This window comes from Haematobia irritans, chromosome 1, assembly GCF_050003625.1.
Source record: "Haematobia irritans isolate KBUSLIRL chromosome 1, ASM5000362v1, whole genome shotgun sequence".
Taxonomy (NCBI): domain Eukaryota; kingdom Metazoa; phylum Arthropoda; class Insecta; order Diptera; family Muscidae; genus Haematobia; species Haematobia irritans.
The window spans coordinates 41,952,928-41,967,213 of NC_134397.1; the positions used below are offsets into that span (position 1 = coordinate 41,952,928).

Consider the following 14,286-nt stretch of genomic DNA (forward strand, 5'->3'; position numbering starts at 1 on the left):
ATGTTCCAAATATTCCTCAAATAAATTGTTTATTATTTACAGACCTTTTAAAACTTTTACGCACACAATGATTGTAATAAATTAAATGTTTGCTGCCAAAATATGCTTTTGACAACCCTGTTATTTTCATTAGAGGTGCGTACCAGCTTACGAAATTGAACGCTACCGAAAATTTCGTTAGCATAAATAGCAATGCATTTCTTATGGGAATGAAATTTTTCGCTAGAGGTGCATACCGGCCTTTACCCTCATCTCGTTGCCACATGTCGGTACGTTGTTTATATTCGGTACTGGTCAAATCAGCAAATTCAGTGATACCATATTTGGCACTACCATGCTCATTTGCATTCAAATCCTGTATGATTTTTAAATTTTGCTTGAAAATTCTCACACGCATTTGTCTTTCCATGGTGGTGTGATAACGACGATTTTAAGATATTCGACTTAATTCAAACTATGATGATTTTGTTCCTTAGGGTAGGTACTATGTTCGGTTTTCGAGTTGAAAACCACTTTATTTTCGCGATTACTTTTCCTTAAATAACCAAAATTATAAATGAAAACAAACTTATTCCTGTAAAGTGTTGCCGAAATCTAGAGGAACAAGAAACTACGCATCAATTGAGTTAATTTGTCTGCTTTATATTGAACTGTTTTAATAAAGTAACCACGAAAATTTCAACGCGAAAAGCGAACATAGTACTTGCCTTTATGTGTCTTCTTTTCGGCATATTCCAATGAACGAGTAGCGTTTTTCACCAATTGTTTTGTTGCTGAACGGATTGTCAATTGCTTCGGATGTAAAAGTTTGCATAACAAATTGACGGAATCCATTTGGATTATTATTGTCCAGTGCTTTGTGAGATTTGGTTCAAAACAATTCAAAAACTGGTAGAAAAACACTTCAAAAAAATTATTATGAATGCGTGTATGTAAACAATCAGCTGCTGCGTATGTATACGTAAAAATATTATGACGTTTGGCGATGTTGTCAATTAAATTGCTGAGAAATAAACGCAGAATAGTTCCAAAATAGCTGTTTTCTTCGTTCGAAATCTATTGTCTACACTCTCATTTTTCAACGCGAAAGAATGGTTAAGTGAAGTTTTTTTCGTGCCAACAAACATAGTACCCACCTTTAGCTGCTAAACTCAAACTTAATACCAACCTTAACATTGGGTTGTTGTTGACGTGGTATATTTACACTTTAGGACCCGACTGGGAGTCATTACAAAGGACACGACTTGAGGAATTTTAGTAGGACCAGATAACTACCTATGAACCGGCTTCATTTTGAGTGCCCGAATCACACTACAAAGAAAAATCTTTTGGAATTTTTTGAACAATGATTATTGTAATAATTGCATTCCGGTAACAATTTAAAACTTGCGAGAAACTTGAGCATCCGTACCAGATTCAGCTTGTAATGGTGGTTTGCCCGATAATGCTTATGATGCCATTGAGAAAATTGGAGGTTTAGGACTTGAACTTGAAATGAATTTCCCTATCATGCACGCAAAGAACAATGCCGCTTCAATACCCTGCCAGCATTTCAAAGTTCCATTTCAACCTCATCGTTACCACAGACTCGTAAATGTCACTTCAACCATCATGAAAAGGTACATCAAAAAGTACATGCAAGTAATTTGCCATCCCTACTGTTAAAAAAGCAATTTTTTTTGTGAAACGCCAAGCGCAACCAGCTTGTTATATTTTAATTAAATAAAAACGAAAATAAAGTTCTGAAAACATAGATTATACGCTTAAAATTGTGAAAGGTATATTGGTGAACAATTTGGTGATTTTCCAAATGGAATAAAGTGATTGTTTTTCAGATATTTTACAGACACGCTGCCTCCATGGAATAAAAACACTGGTTGATAGACGCAGCAACATGTAACTCGCTACTTGTAACTCAACATCATCATTAATGCCAAAAATTATGTTAAATGTAATGTGATAGTGGTATAAATGTTATATTTTTAAGAATTTGTAAATGTTTAATCAAATTAATAAATATCTAAAGGTAGGTACTATGTTCAGGTTTCGAGTTGAAAATCACTTTATTTATGTGATTACTTTTCTTTAAATAATCAACAATATAAATGAAAACAGAAATATTCTTGTAAATTCTTGACGAAATCTAGAGGAACAAGAAATTTCGCATCAATTGAGGTATTTTATCTGCTTCATATTGAACTGTTTTAATAAAGTAACCGCGAAAATTTCAACGCGAAAAGCGAACATAGTACTGACCTTAAACAAACGTGTTTTACTCGACCACAATGATTCTTTTACAACTATCTTAAAATGCACTTTTTCTGATTGTTTGGAGGGTCCCTTATTGGCGTCGTTCTAAATTGATCTATAAAGGCACCTAATAATTGCACTCATGCGAAACATTTTTGTAGTAACTTGGCGTGGTACAACTTCTCAATAGTGACGGCGCTTTTCCGAGGAGTTTTTGATGTCGTATATGATTGTTTTCGACGTAGTGGGGATTCTCTAAAGAGTCCCCAAATTCAAAAAATGTTGGCAGGGTACATCGAAAATCCATGTTAAAGTAAAAGGTCATGTTGATCTACCCAAAAACTCATACATGTGGTGGCTGTCTGTACAACTCTTTGAAAGGTTTTTGTGCAGCCATCATGGAAATACAAACCATACCATTTCTCATACTTAAAGGTAAGTACTATGTTCGCTTTTCGCGTTGAAATGTTCGCGGTTACTTTATTAAAACAGTTCAATATAAAGCAGATAGATTAACTAAATTGATGTGCAGTTTTATGTTCCTCTAGATTTCGGCAAGACTTTACAGGAATATATCTGTTTTCATTTATAATTTTGATTATTTTAGAAAAAGTAGTCACGAAAATAAAGTGATTTTCAACTCGAAAACCGAACATAGTACCCACCTTAATACGGGATATGTTCGACAGTGCTCGTGTCGAACATATCCGAAGGCATAATCGATACTGGTACATGTTTATGGGATCGATAATACATTTACCGATGCTGGCAGGGTAAATTCAATTTAAAATGCAATTCAACTTAAAATATCAACATTTTCACACATTTAGGATCCGCATACGGATCTTAGTTCTAGGCTTATACGGTGTTCTCACCAAGCATGTTTTGGGGTTTGAAATGTTTTCCCTAAGCACTTCAAAACGAGTCGTTTTCGCCATACTAAAAAACAAGTTCAAAACACAAGTTTTCCTCCAAAACACGTCAATTTTAGAATGTGAACCCACCTAAAGCTAAGTACTATGTTCGCTTTTCGCGTTGAAATTTTCGCGGTTACTTTATTAAAACAGTTCAATATAAAGCCGATAAATTAACTCATTTGATGCGCAATTTCTTGTTGCTCTAGATTTCGGCAAGACTTTGCAGGAATATGTTTGTTTTCATTTATAGTTTTGATTATTTCGGGAAAAGTAATCGCGAAAATAAAGTGATTTTCAACTCGAAAACCGAACATAGTACTCACCTTAATTTGGAATATACCCCGAATAACATACCCTATACAAAAAATATATGTCAAAATATTGAAATAAGTTTCATAGAAAAAAAGAATAAACAAAGGCTTTTAAGAACATGGACATGTGAAAATAACATAAAAATTTGTTTCCCTTTGCGCTCGCGGTAATTATTTGGACATAGGTTGCATATATGTGAATTTCGAGTAAATGTGAATTTCTAGTTTTCATGGTAACTGTCAAACTAAAACATCTCAACCCGGTGTGAACGGTGAAATGTTTTGGAAAAACGAATGAGGAAAACGAGTCGGTGGGAACATAGCATTAAGTATACTAGTACCCTGCCAGCATTTCAAAGTTCCATTTCATCCTCATCACTAGCACAGACTCGTAAGTGACACTGCAACAATCGCCAACTGTGATGGGGGAAGCGTATGAAAAATTTATTTAAATAAAATCGATAATGAAGTGCTGAAAACATAGTTTTTTCGCTTATAATTGTAAAGGATATATTGGTGAACAATTTTTGACTTTCCAAATGGAATAAAGTAATTATTTTTCAGATATTTTACAGACACGCTGCCTCCATCGAGAATAAAAACACTGCCCTGCCTTCATTTCAAAGTTCCATTTCAAAAAATGTTGGCAGGGAATTTAAATAATTCTAACGGCCATTTTCATGTACCTCTGTTAGGCTTTAACTGTCAGTTAACAGGAAGTAAATGAAAAATATCTTCTCTCCGGTTAACTTTAACTGAAAAAAAATTTCAGCAGCTAAGTTCCTAACTGGCATATGAAATATATAGGCAAGGTGACACATATGTCCACAGGATGGTTTAAAAGTTCGTTAGCTAACGGAGCACTAACGGAGTTTAATGAAAATGGGGGTAAATATTAATTACTTTTACGGCCATTTTCATGTAGCTCCGTTAGGCTTTAACTGCCAGTTAACAGAAACTAAATTGCAAATATCTTCTCTCCGGTTAACTTTAACTGAAAAATTTTCGTCAGTTAAGTTCCTAACTGGCCTATGGAATATAAAGGCAAGATTACAGCTGCGTCTATAATACGGTTTGAAAGTTGGTTAGTTAACGGAACACTAACGGAGCTTTATGAAAATGGGGGTTAGTTAATAATTTAAAATTGAATTATAAAATAATACAATTGTACAAATATCGTACAGACATATCTTAATCTCATTTTACAAGTACCAGGCTAACAGAAAATTAAAACAGCAACACAACCAATGACTTACATGTATAGTATCGACAACACAAAAATACTTAAAGGTAAGGCAAGTGTAGTGAATCTACACTCTCGTCAGCTGTCTGTACTGCATGCAACAGGGATCTTCACAAGAAATATTCCATAAAAATACTGGTTTGTTTCCCACTAATTTCTCGATAAGTGCTGCTATTACCTTTTTGCCAATACATAACTGTTTGCATTATACACTTTATCTGAGTGTTTTGGCAACACTGCTGCAATCAGCTGTAAAGAATGAGACATCCATGAAGAAGAAGAAGAACTTGTATGAGAAAAATGTCATATATCATACGTAAAACTATTAGTGAAAAGGTATTGTTTTTATTTGTTCACCTGATTTATAACAGAATTCCAATAATATATTTGAGAATACTGATTTCTCTGGCCTTTTTCCTTTAGATTACACAAATTGTAAAGAACAAAAATGTGTACTATGAGCTAGAAACACCGTTGAGAAGAAGCACCGTATCATCTGGAAAGCCGGTTTTGTCGTGGAATCCGAAAGCAAATGATGGTAGCAATTGTAACGGTAATTTAGAAATTTTAAATGCTATTTCAAATTTGAAATATGATTCCGATGTTGTGGAAGAAGTAAGGGCAATACAAGGAAGTGGTAAAAGTCCCAGCAAGGTAGAATTTATACTGAGAGAAGAAGGCTACATAAAATCTCTTTTGCAAACTTCTTGCCATAATGAAGTTCCTGAAAGGAACGAGCATATGGTTTTCGAGTATAGTTCCCCTAATATTGCTAAACCCTTTCATGTGGGTCACTTACGATCCACCATTATAGGCAATGTGTTGGCTAATATACACCAGAGCCTAGGATATAGAGTAACGAAAATGAATTACTTGGGAGATTGGGGTACACAATTTGGTCTCTTACAAGTTGGTGTAGAAATGTTGCAAATAACAGATGAAGAAATGCAAAGGTCACCTATAGAAATGTTGTATAAAGCCTATGTGAAAGCAAACAATGAATCTTTGGCGGATAAAACAATAGCCGAAAAAGCAAGAAATTATTTCAAAGATTTGGAATCGGAAAAGCAATCAAGTCAACTTACACAACAATGGCAAAAATATCGTGAATATACTATTAACGAATTAGAAATGGTGTATAAACGATTGGGAGTATCCTTCGACATCTACGATTGGGAGTCACAATATTCGCAGAAACACATATCGCAAGTTTTGAAGGAATTGGAAAATAAAAATTTGCTTTTACCCGAAAAAGATGGCCGAAAAGTGGTTGAAGTGGATGGAAGACGTGTTCCGATTATCAAAAGCGATGGTTCTACTCTATATTTATCACGAGATATTGCAGCCCTAATGGACAGATGGGAACGATTTAAATTTGAGAATATATTTTATATAGTTGAAAATGGACAAAGCGATCATTTCAAGGCTTGCTTTCAAACTACCTCAAAACTTAATGAATCGCTGACAATGGCTAAATTGAAACATGTCAAATTTGGCCGTATACATGGCATGAGCACACGTAAAGGGCAAGCAGTATTTCTCAAAGACCTGCTGGATGAGGCTAGGGATATAATGCATGAGAAACAAGCCCAAAGTCCCAGTGAGTATAACTTTTTTGAAGATATAATCATTGCTAATTTCTAACTTTAAAATTTTATACTAGCTACAAAAATTGATATAAGCTCCAGTGAAGTTGCCGATATATTGGGAGTATCGGCCGTTATCATTAATGATCTGAAACAAAGACGCCAAAGAGATTATGATTTCAGTTGGGATAAGGCTTTACAAATGAATGGCGATACTGGTATTAAACTCCAATACACCCATTGTCGTTTACATAGTTTAATGGAACAAAATGAGAAGATAAATGTAGATAATGCCAATTTAATGGTGGAGTATCTACAGGACGTGGAAGCTTTAGATTTGCTAAATGAAATAGCAAAATATCCTCAAATACTATGGCAAGCCAAGGAAAATTTGGAAGCATGTATACTAGTGAATTATTTATTTGGACTAAGGTAAGATATTTTAAATCAATGATATATAGATAGGCCAGTGTGTCAAAAAGTCTAATGCTATTATCACAAAAACGAACGAAGTCAAAAATCGATTAATAGACTTTTTGTTAAAGTAAATTGAATTCTACTTTTTATATCCTCAAAATTGATTTATTTCTATTTTCTTGAAAATCTTAACAAATCGACTAATCGATATTGGAATTTTTCCAAGTTTGAAGTACATAAGTCCAAAATTCTTTAAGTCGAATTTTTAATATTCAACTTTTGAAAATTTTAACTTATTCATTCCCTTTACTATCCCAATGTATGCCACTCTTTGAATGCAGATTTACCACAGCATTGTTTGTTCACAGTGCTGTTAGTATTTAGAAGTCTTCATTTCTATCACTGATTTGTGACCCCATAAGATTCATATTTAACTTCCATCTATAACTTGCTAGTTTTCTTCAAATTACTCTCCGTAGTCTAGATTATTTTAGGTTATAGCAGCATAATCCTAATGTCGTTAGATACCAGACCATGGTAGGTATCCAGGTCTAGTATCCTTTTTTATGAAAAGAAAATATAAAATGGCTCTTGATGTTTAACTTGCTGAGACATAGTTGGAAGAATAGACTACGTGAATGCCAAATTGTCTTGGGAGCTTTTCTCACTTAAAGCTCCGTTGGCATTTAGGTCATTTCTTCTCCGAGTACATCTTATGAAGATTGCCAATGTTGCCTTAGCAAATTCGTCGATTCAATGTACAATAATATAACATACTACAAACAAGGAGACGATCCTGGAGTCATACATTTCATCTGGAGTGCGCAACTCAATGACACGCAGTGGAAAACTCCAGACGGCATAGAACAACGCGAAATGATATATATTGTTAGATACTTTAAAACAATCTCCTCAAGATCGATTTTAGGAAGGAATTAAACCTAATTTGTCATATGATCATATGACAACGGTTGCCACTGAAGCAAAAAATAATCTACCAAAATTTGGAAAAAAATTACCAAAATACTATCAAAAAGAATTGTTTTGCAAAATTTTATCAAAATTGTATTTCTATAGAAAATTTTGTCAATATTTTATTTCTATAGAAAATTTTGTCCAAAAAGGTATTTCTATAGAAAATTTTGTCAAAAATTAATTTCTATAGAACATTTTATCAACATTTTATTTCTTACTGTAGAAAATTTTGTCAAAAATTTATTTCTACAGAAAATTTTGTCAAAATTTTATTTCTATAGAAAATTTTGTCAAAATTTTATTTCTATAGAAAATTTTGTCAAAATTTTATTTCTATAGAAACTTTTGTCAAAATTTTATTTCTATAGAAAATTTTGTCAAAATTTTATTTCTATAGAAAATTTTGTCAAAATTTTATTTCTATAGAAAATTTTGTCAAAATTTTATTTCTATAGAAAATTTTGTCAAAATGTTATTTCTATAGAAAATTTTGTCAAAATTTTATTTCTATAGAAAATTTTGTCAAGATTTTATTTCTATAGAAAATTTTGTCAAAATTTTATTTCTATAGAAAATTTTGTCAAAATTTTATTTTTATAGAAAATTTGTGAAGCACCTCTTAGTTGGGAATATTTTGAAAAATCTACCAAAACATCAAAAATAAGTTCGGCCGGGACGAATCTTAAATACCTACCACCATGAATCAAATATAAGAGTTTACTTTGATAATTCTTTATACTCGATAACATATGTAATTTCAGGGGGTTTGATGACAAATATTCTCCAAATCAAATCAGTTCAACCAGTACGCTTCCGGAGATAAATCTAAACGAAAATACTTTGTACGAAAGGGGAATTTCGTTTGCCTAAAATTTCATTCCGGAGGAAAATACTTTTGTTCTTTGGGTGTACCCTCAAGTTAAATTGCTCTATATCGATGCGTTAGCAAATGGACCGGTAAAAATAAATACAGACTGTTGAGGGTCTAAAATACAAGTATATTTACATTTTCGGGCAAATCGGATAAAAACTACGGTCTATGTGGGGGCTATACCAAAACATGGGTCGACACACACCATATTCGGCTGACCTATTTGTGGTCAGCCGGATTCTAGAAGTCCTAGAAATAAATTAGGGAGGTAGGTCTATATGGGGGCTATACCAAAACATGGACCAATACTAACCATTTACGACACACCCCTTAATGGTCCTCAAATACCTCTAAAATTCCACTTCAGACAAATTCGTAAAAACTATGATTCTTGAAGCCCAAGAAGTAAAATCGGGAGATCTATATATATGTGGGCTATACCAAAACATGGACCGATATGGACCGTTTTCGACACAGCTCTTTTATAGTTCTAAGATACCTCTAGATTTCTAATTTCAGGCAAATTGGATAAAAACTACGGATTCCAGAAGCCCAAGAAGTAAAGTCGGGAGATCGGTCTATATGGGGCCTACACCAAAACATGGACCAATAGGCACCTTTTGAGACACACCTATTTTTGATTTTAGAATACCTCTAGACTTTCAATTTCAAGCAAATCGGATAGAAAATATAGTTTCTAGATGCCAAAGAAGTAAAATCAGGAGATCGGCCTATATGGGGGCTATACTAAAACATGGACCGATATACCCCAATTTCGGAACACCTATTTGTGGTCATAAAACACCTCTTTATGGTCCTAAAATACCTCTATGTTTTCAATTTCAGGCAAATCGGATAGAAAATACAGTTTCTAAACGCCCAAGAAGCAAAATCGGGGGATCGGTCTATACGGGGGCTATACCAAAACAGGGACCAATACTCACTATTTACGACACACCTCTTAATGGTCCTCAAATACCTCTAGAATTCCAACTTCAGACAAATTGGGTAAAAATTACGAATTCTAGAAGCCCAATAACTACAATCGGGGGTTCGGTCTACATGGGGGCTATATCAAAACTTGGACCGATACGGACCGTTTTCGACACAGCTCTTTATAGTTCTAAGATACCTCTAGATTTCTAATTTTAGGCAAATTGGATAAAAACTACAGATTCCAGAAGCCCAAGAAGTAAAGTCGGGAGATCGGTCTATATGGGCCTATACCAAAACATGGACCAATGGGCACCTTTTTGAGACACACCTATTTTTGATTTTAGAATACCTCTAGACTTTCAACTTCAAGCAAATCGGATAGAAAATATAGTTTCTAGATGCCAAAGAAGTAAAATCAGGAGGTCGGCCTATATGGGGGATATACTAAAACATGGACCGATTTAGCCCAATTTCGGAACACCTGTTTATGGTCATAAAATACTTCTAGATTTCAAATTTCAGACAAATCGGATAGTAAATACATTTTCTAGAAGCACAAGAAATAAAATCGGGGAGATCGGTCTATATGGACCGATACGGACGATTACGGTCCATTTTCGACACACCTCTTTATGGTCCTAAAATACCTCTAGATTTTCAATTTCAGGCAAATCGGATAGAAACTACAGTTTCTAAACGCCCAAGAAGTAAAATCTGGAGATCGGTCTATATGGGGTCTATACCAAAACATGAAACGATACTCACCATTTTTAGCACACCTCTTTATGGCCCAAAAATACCTCTAGATTTCCAATTTCAGGCAAATTGGATAAAAATCGGATACTAGATTTTTAGCACACCTCTTTATGGCCCAAAAATACCTCTAGATTTCCAATTTCAGGCAAATTGGATAAAAATCGGATTCTAGAAGGCCAAGAAGAATAATCTGGAGATCGGTCTATATGGGGTCTATACCAAAACATGAACCGATACTCACCATTTTTGACACACCTCTTTATGGCCTGAAAATACCTCTAGATTTCTAATTTCAGGCAAATTGGATGAAAACTATGGTTTCTATATGCCCAAGAAGTAAAATCGAGAAATCTGTCTATATGGGGCCTATACCAAAACATGGACCGATATGAACCATTTTCGGCACACCTCTTTATGGTCCCAAAATAACTCTAGATTTCTAATTTCAGGCAAATCGGATAGAAAATATAGTTTCTAGACGCCCAAGAAGTAAAATCGGGAGATCGGTCTATATGGGGGCTATACCAAAACATGGACCGATAAGCACCATTTTCGCACACCTTTTTATGGTCCTAAAATACCTCTAGATTTCAAATTGGATAAAAACTACGGTTTTTATAAGCTTAAGACCCCAAATCGGGAGGACGGTTTATATGGGGACTACATCAAAACTTGGACCGATATAGCCCATCTTCGAACTTGACCTGCCTGCAAAAAAAGAACGAATCTGCGCCAAATTTCATAGCGCCATTATTGAAGGCTGTAGCGTGATTACAACAGACCGACGGACATGGTTATATCGTCTTAGAATTTCTCCCTGATCAAGAATGTATATACTTTATATAGTCGGAAATCAATATTTCGATGTGTTATAAACGGAATGATAAACTTATTATACCGCCATCACCATTCTATGGTGGTGGGTATAAAAATCGACCACTTTTGGTAGAATTCTACCAGCTGTGGCCGTGATCAGCTAGCTATCAACTTATATCAGAGCTGATCAAAGCCCATAATCACCTTTCGGACCTAGCACCTTAGTATGAGTCCATGGCCTTGCTTCTTAAGATGTCAATCAAATTTCTGTGTAATTTCTTCTACATCCATTGTTTTTAATAGAAAGAAGAGAAAGTGTCAAAATAATGCGTGCTTTAGGGTTATTTTCTGTATTTTTTTCGTTTAATTTTCTGAATCGCTTTAATGGATAGAGATAGAAAAATGGTTATAGGAGCTTAAGCAAAATTGAAATCCCACCCGTACACAGAAAAAATGTCACCAAAACATTTTCAACAAAAAGTTTTTAATTAAACTATTACTTATTCTAACTAACATTTTAATTAATTTAAAAAATATTTCTCATAAAAATGATTTTTTTAACCATGAGTAGAAAACGTAGCCAATTAAAAGTTAATTGATACCATTAAAATTTCAATAGAATTGCAAAATAAAGACAGTTAAGAAAATTATTAAAAATTTGCAAGTGAATTAATCTATTGATTATTACAACTAAAATTTTAATAAATTTAAAAAATATTTCCAATAAAATTGAAAAATTTCGGAAATAATTAGATTCAATAAATTTTGACTCAAATCCAAAGAAAAGCCAAACTATAATTATACTCGAAATCGTATGAGCTCTTATAAAATAACAAGAAAATTATTTCTTGTAATATTTAAAGCTTGAATAAGTGTAAAAGAAAATAATAATGCAATAAAAAATGATTTTTTTAATTAAAAAACTTGAGATTTTCGATCAAAATCAAATCAATTTCCAATAGAATCAATTAAAAATTTGAAATTAATTTTCCATTTCAATTAAAAAAAAATAAAGTTCCAAATAAAAACAAATAATTTTCAAATTCAAGTTTATTATTTATTTCTATTTAATTCTGTGATTCTTAGTATCATTTTTGTGATGAAGCAAATTTGAATTAAAAAATGGATGAATTTATTTATTTTATTATATTTATATTTATATATATTTATTTATATTGCAAATAATATAAATAGTAATAAATAATAAAAAAATCTCTTTTTTTTATATTTTTAATTACAGCAATGCCATAAGTCGTGCCTTGAAAAAGTTACCGATTAAAAACGAAACTAATCTGTTGAAACAACAGCATCGTTTATTGCTATTCAAAGCAGCAAAAATTAAATTAAAACAAGGAATGGAAATTCTAGGTTTAAAACCATTAAATAAAATGTAAATTGTTTTATATTTCATATTACAAATAATAACATCCACATCAATATGATAACAAATATTTTAACGTTTCTTCCATGTGTATTTGCGGCGGGCACCTTCTTGGCCAAACTTCTTACGTTCACGTCTGCGATAATCACGTGTCAAAAGACCAGCTGAAAGTAGTTTTGGACAAAGAGATAAATGCATTTCAATTGGAATCAATCAAATTTTGTTCTCAATAAATATAAGCAATAAATACAGGCAACAAGCAAAACACACATACAAAGAATATGGTACATTACCTATGCGCATTGATTCTATCATTTCCTGATCAACAAAGCTACGCAAGCACATAGCAATACCCCAACGTATAGCGCCAGCTTGTCCCGAACTACCACCACCCTCAACATTGGCTTCAACATCGCATTTACCTAGCATTTCGGTAAAGATCAGAGGGAATAGAACCTGAAATGAAATGAGAAAGTAAAATGAGAGTAATTACTATGGAGAAGGTAAGTAGACAGAAATTATGTAAAATTTTCCAAAAAAAAAAATAACCCCCATCCCCCAGTGCACTATGGGCGGAAATCGAAAATTTGCGGCAAAAATTATTTACAATCAATCTAGTATCTCCAAACATTGTATATCGATATTTCTTATCAAAATCAAATGATATCAACAAAAAGGGAGTAGATCCCCCTTATTCCAGGTGCGTTACTATAGATGGGTCAGAATTATAATCCCACTTGGAACAGAATGTAATCATATAGGGAGTTTTGCCTATTTATACCCTGCGCCACACTGTGGAACAGGGTATTATAAGTTAGTGCATATGTATGTAACACCCAGAAGTAGACGAGATAGACACATGGTGTCTTTGGCAATAATGCTCAGGGTGGGTCCCTGAGTCTATATAACCATGTCCGTCTGTCCGTCCGTCCGTCTGTCTGTGAACACATTTTTGTGATCAAAGTCTAGGTCGCAATTTAAGTCCAATCGCCTTCAAATTTGGCACATACTCCTAATTTGGGTCAGAATAGAACCCTATTGATTTTGGAAGAAATCGGTTCAGATTTAGATATAGCTCCCATATATATCTTTCGCCTGATATGAACTAATATGGACCCAGCAGCCAGAGTTTTATACCGATTTGCTTGTCCAAACATAACACTTAGTCGTATAGTCAAGTGTGCAAAATTTAGTTGAAATCGATTCAGATTTAGATATAGCTCCCATATATATCTTTCGCCCGATATGCATTTATATGCGCCCTGAAGCCAGAGTTTTATCCTGATTAGCTTGAAATTTTGCACAAGGAGTACAATTGGTAGTATAGTCATGTGTGCCAAATTTGATTGAAATCGGTTCAGATTTAGATATAGCTTCCATATATATTTTTCGCCCGATATGGACTTATATGGCCCCAGAAGCCAGAGTTTTCGCCCAATTTGGTTGAAATTTTGCACTAGGAGTACAATTAGTAATATAGTCATGTGTGCCAAATTTGATTGAAATCGATTCAGATTTAGATATAGCTCCCATATATATGTTTTTCTGATTTCGACAGAAATGGTCAAAATACCAATATTTTGAGCCTATATTTTGTAAAAGTCTATCAAATTCTGTCCAAATCGAGTGATATTTAAATGTATGTATTTGGGACAAACCTTTATATATAGCACTCAACACATTTGACGGATGTGATATGGTATCGAAAATTTAGATCTACAAAGTGGTGCAGTGTATAATATAGTCGGCCCCGCCCGACTTTAGACTTTCCTTACTTGTTTTCTTATTAAGAAAGTGTCATATCGTCATAACTTGATGTAAATAGTA

General features: G+C 33.6%; 2 protein-coding genes across 2 annotated transcripts in view; one reads left to right on the top strand and one right to left on the bottom strand.

Annotated features, from left to right (window-relative positions):
- The first annotated feature begins 4,935 nt into the window (after nt 1-4,935).
- Nucleotides 4,936-12,527, top strand: ArgRS-m (arginyl-tRNA synthetase, mitochondrial). Its single transcript, XM_075290052.1, has 4 exons — nt 4,936-5,057; nt 5,145-6,321; nt 6,385-6,739; nt 12,319-12,527. The coding sequence occupies exons 1-4, from the start codon at nt 5,013-5,015 to the stop codon at nt 12,470-12,472; spliced, it is 1,731 nt and encodes a 576-aa protein (XP_075146167.1). The 5' UTR covers nt 4,936-5,012; the 3' UTR covers nt 12,473-12,527.
- The window catches only part of mRpS9 (mitochondrial ribosomal protein S9), a 90,436-nt gene continuing 88,590 nt past the window's right edge, over nt 12,441-14,286 (bottom strand). Inside the window, exons 7-8 of the mRNA XM_075290053.1 lie at nt 12,753-12,915; nt 12,441-12,623 (exon numbers count right to left, since the gene is read on the bottom strand). Of these exons, the coding sequence (XP_075146168.1) occupies nt 12,532-12,623; nt 12,753-12,915 (255 nt within the window). The 3' untranslated portion in view covers nt 12,441-12,531. The remainder of the gene's footprint in view (nt 12,624-12,752; nt 12,916-14,286) is intronic.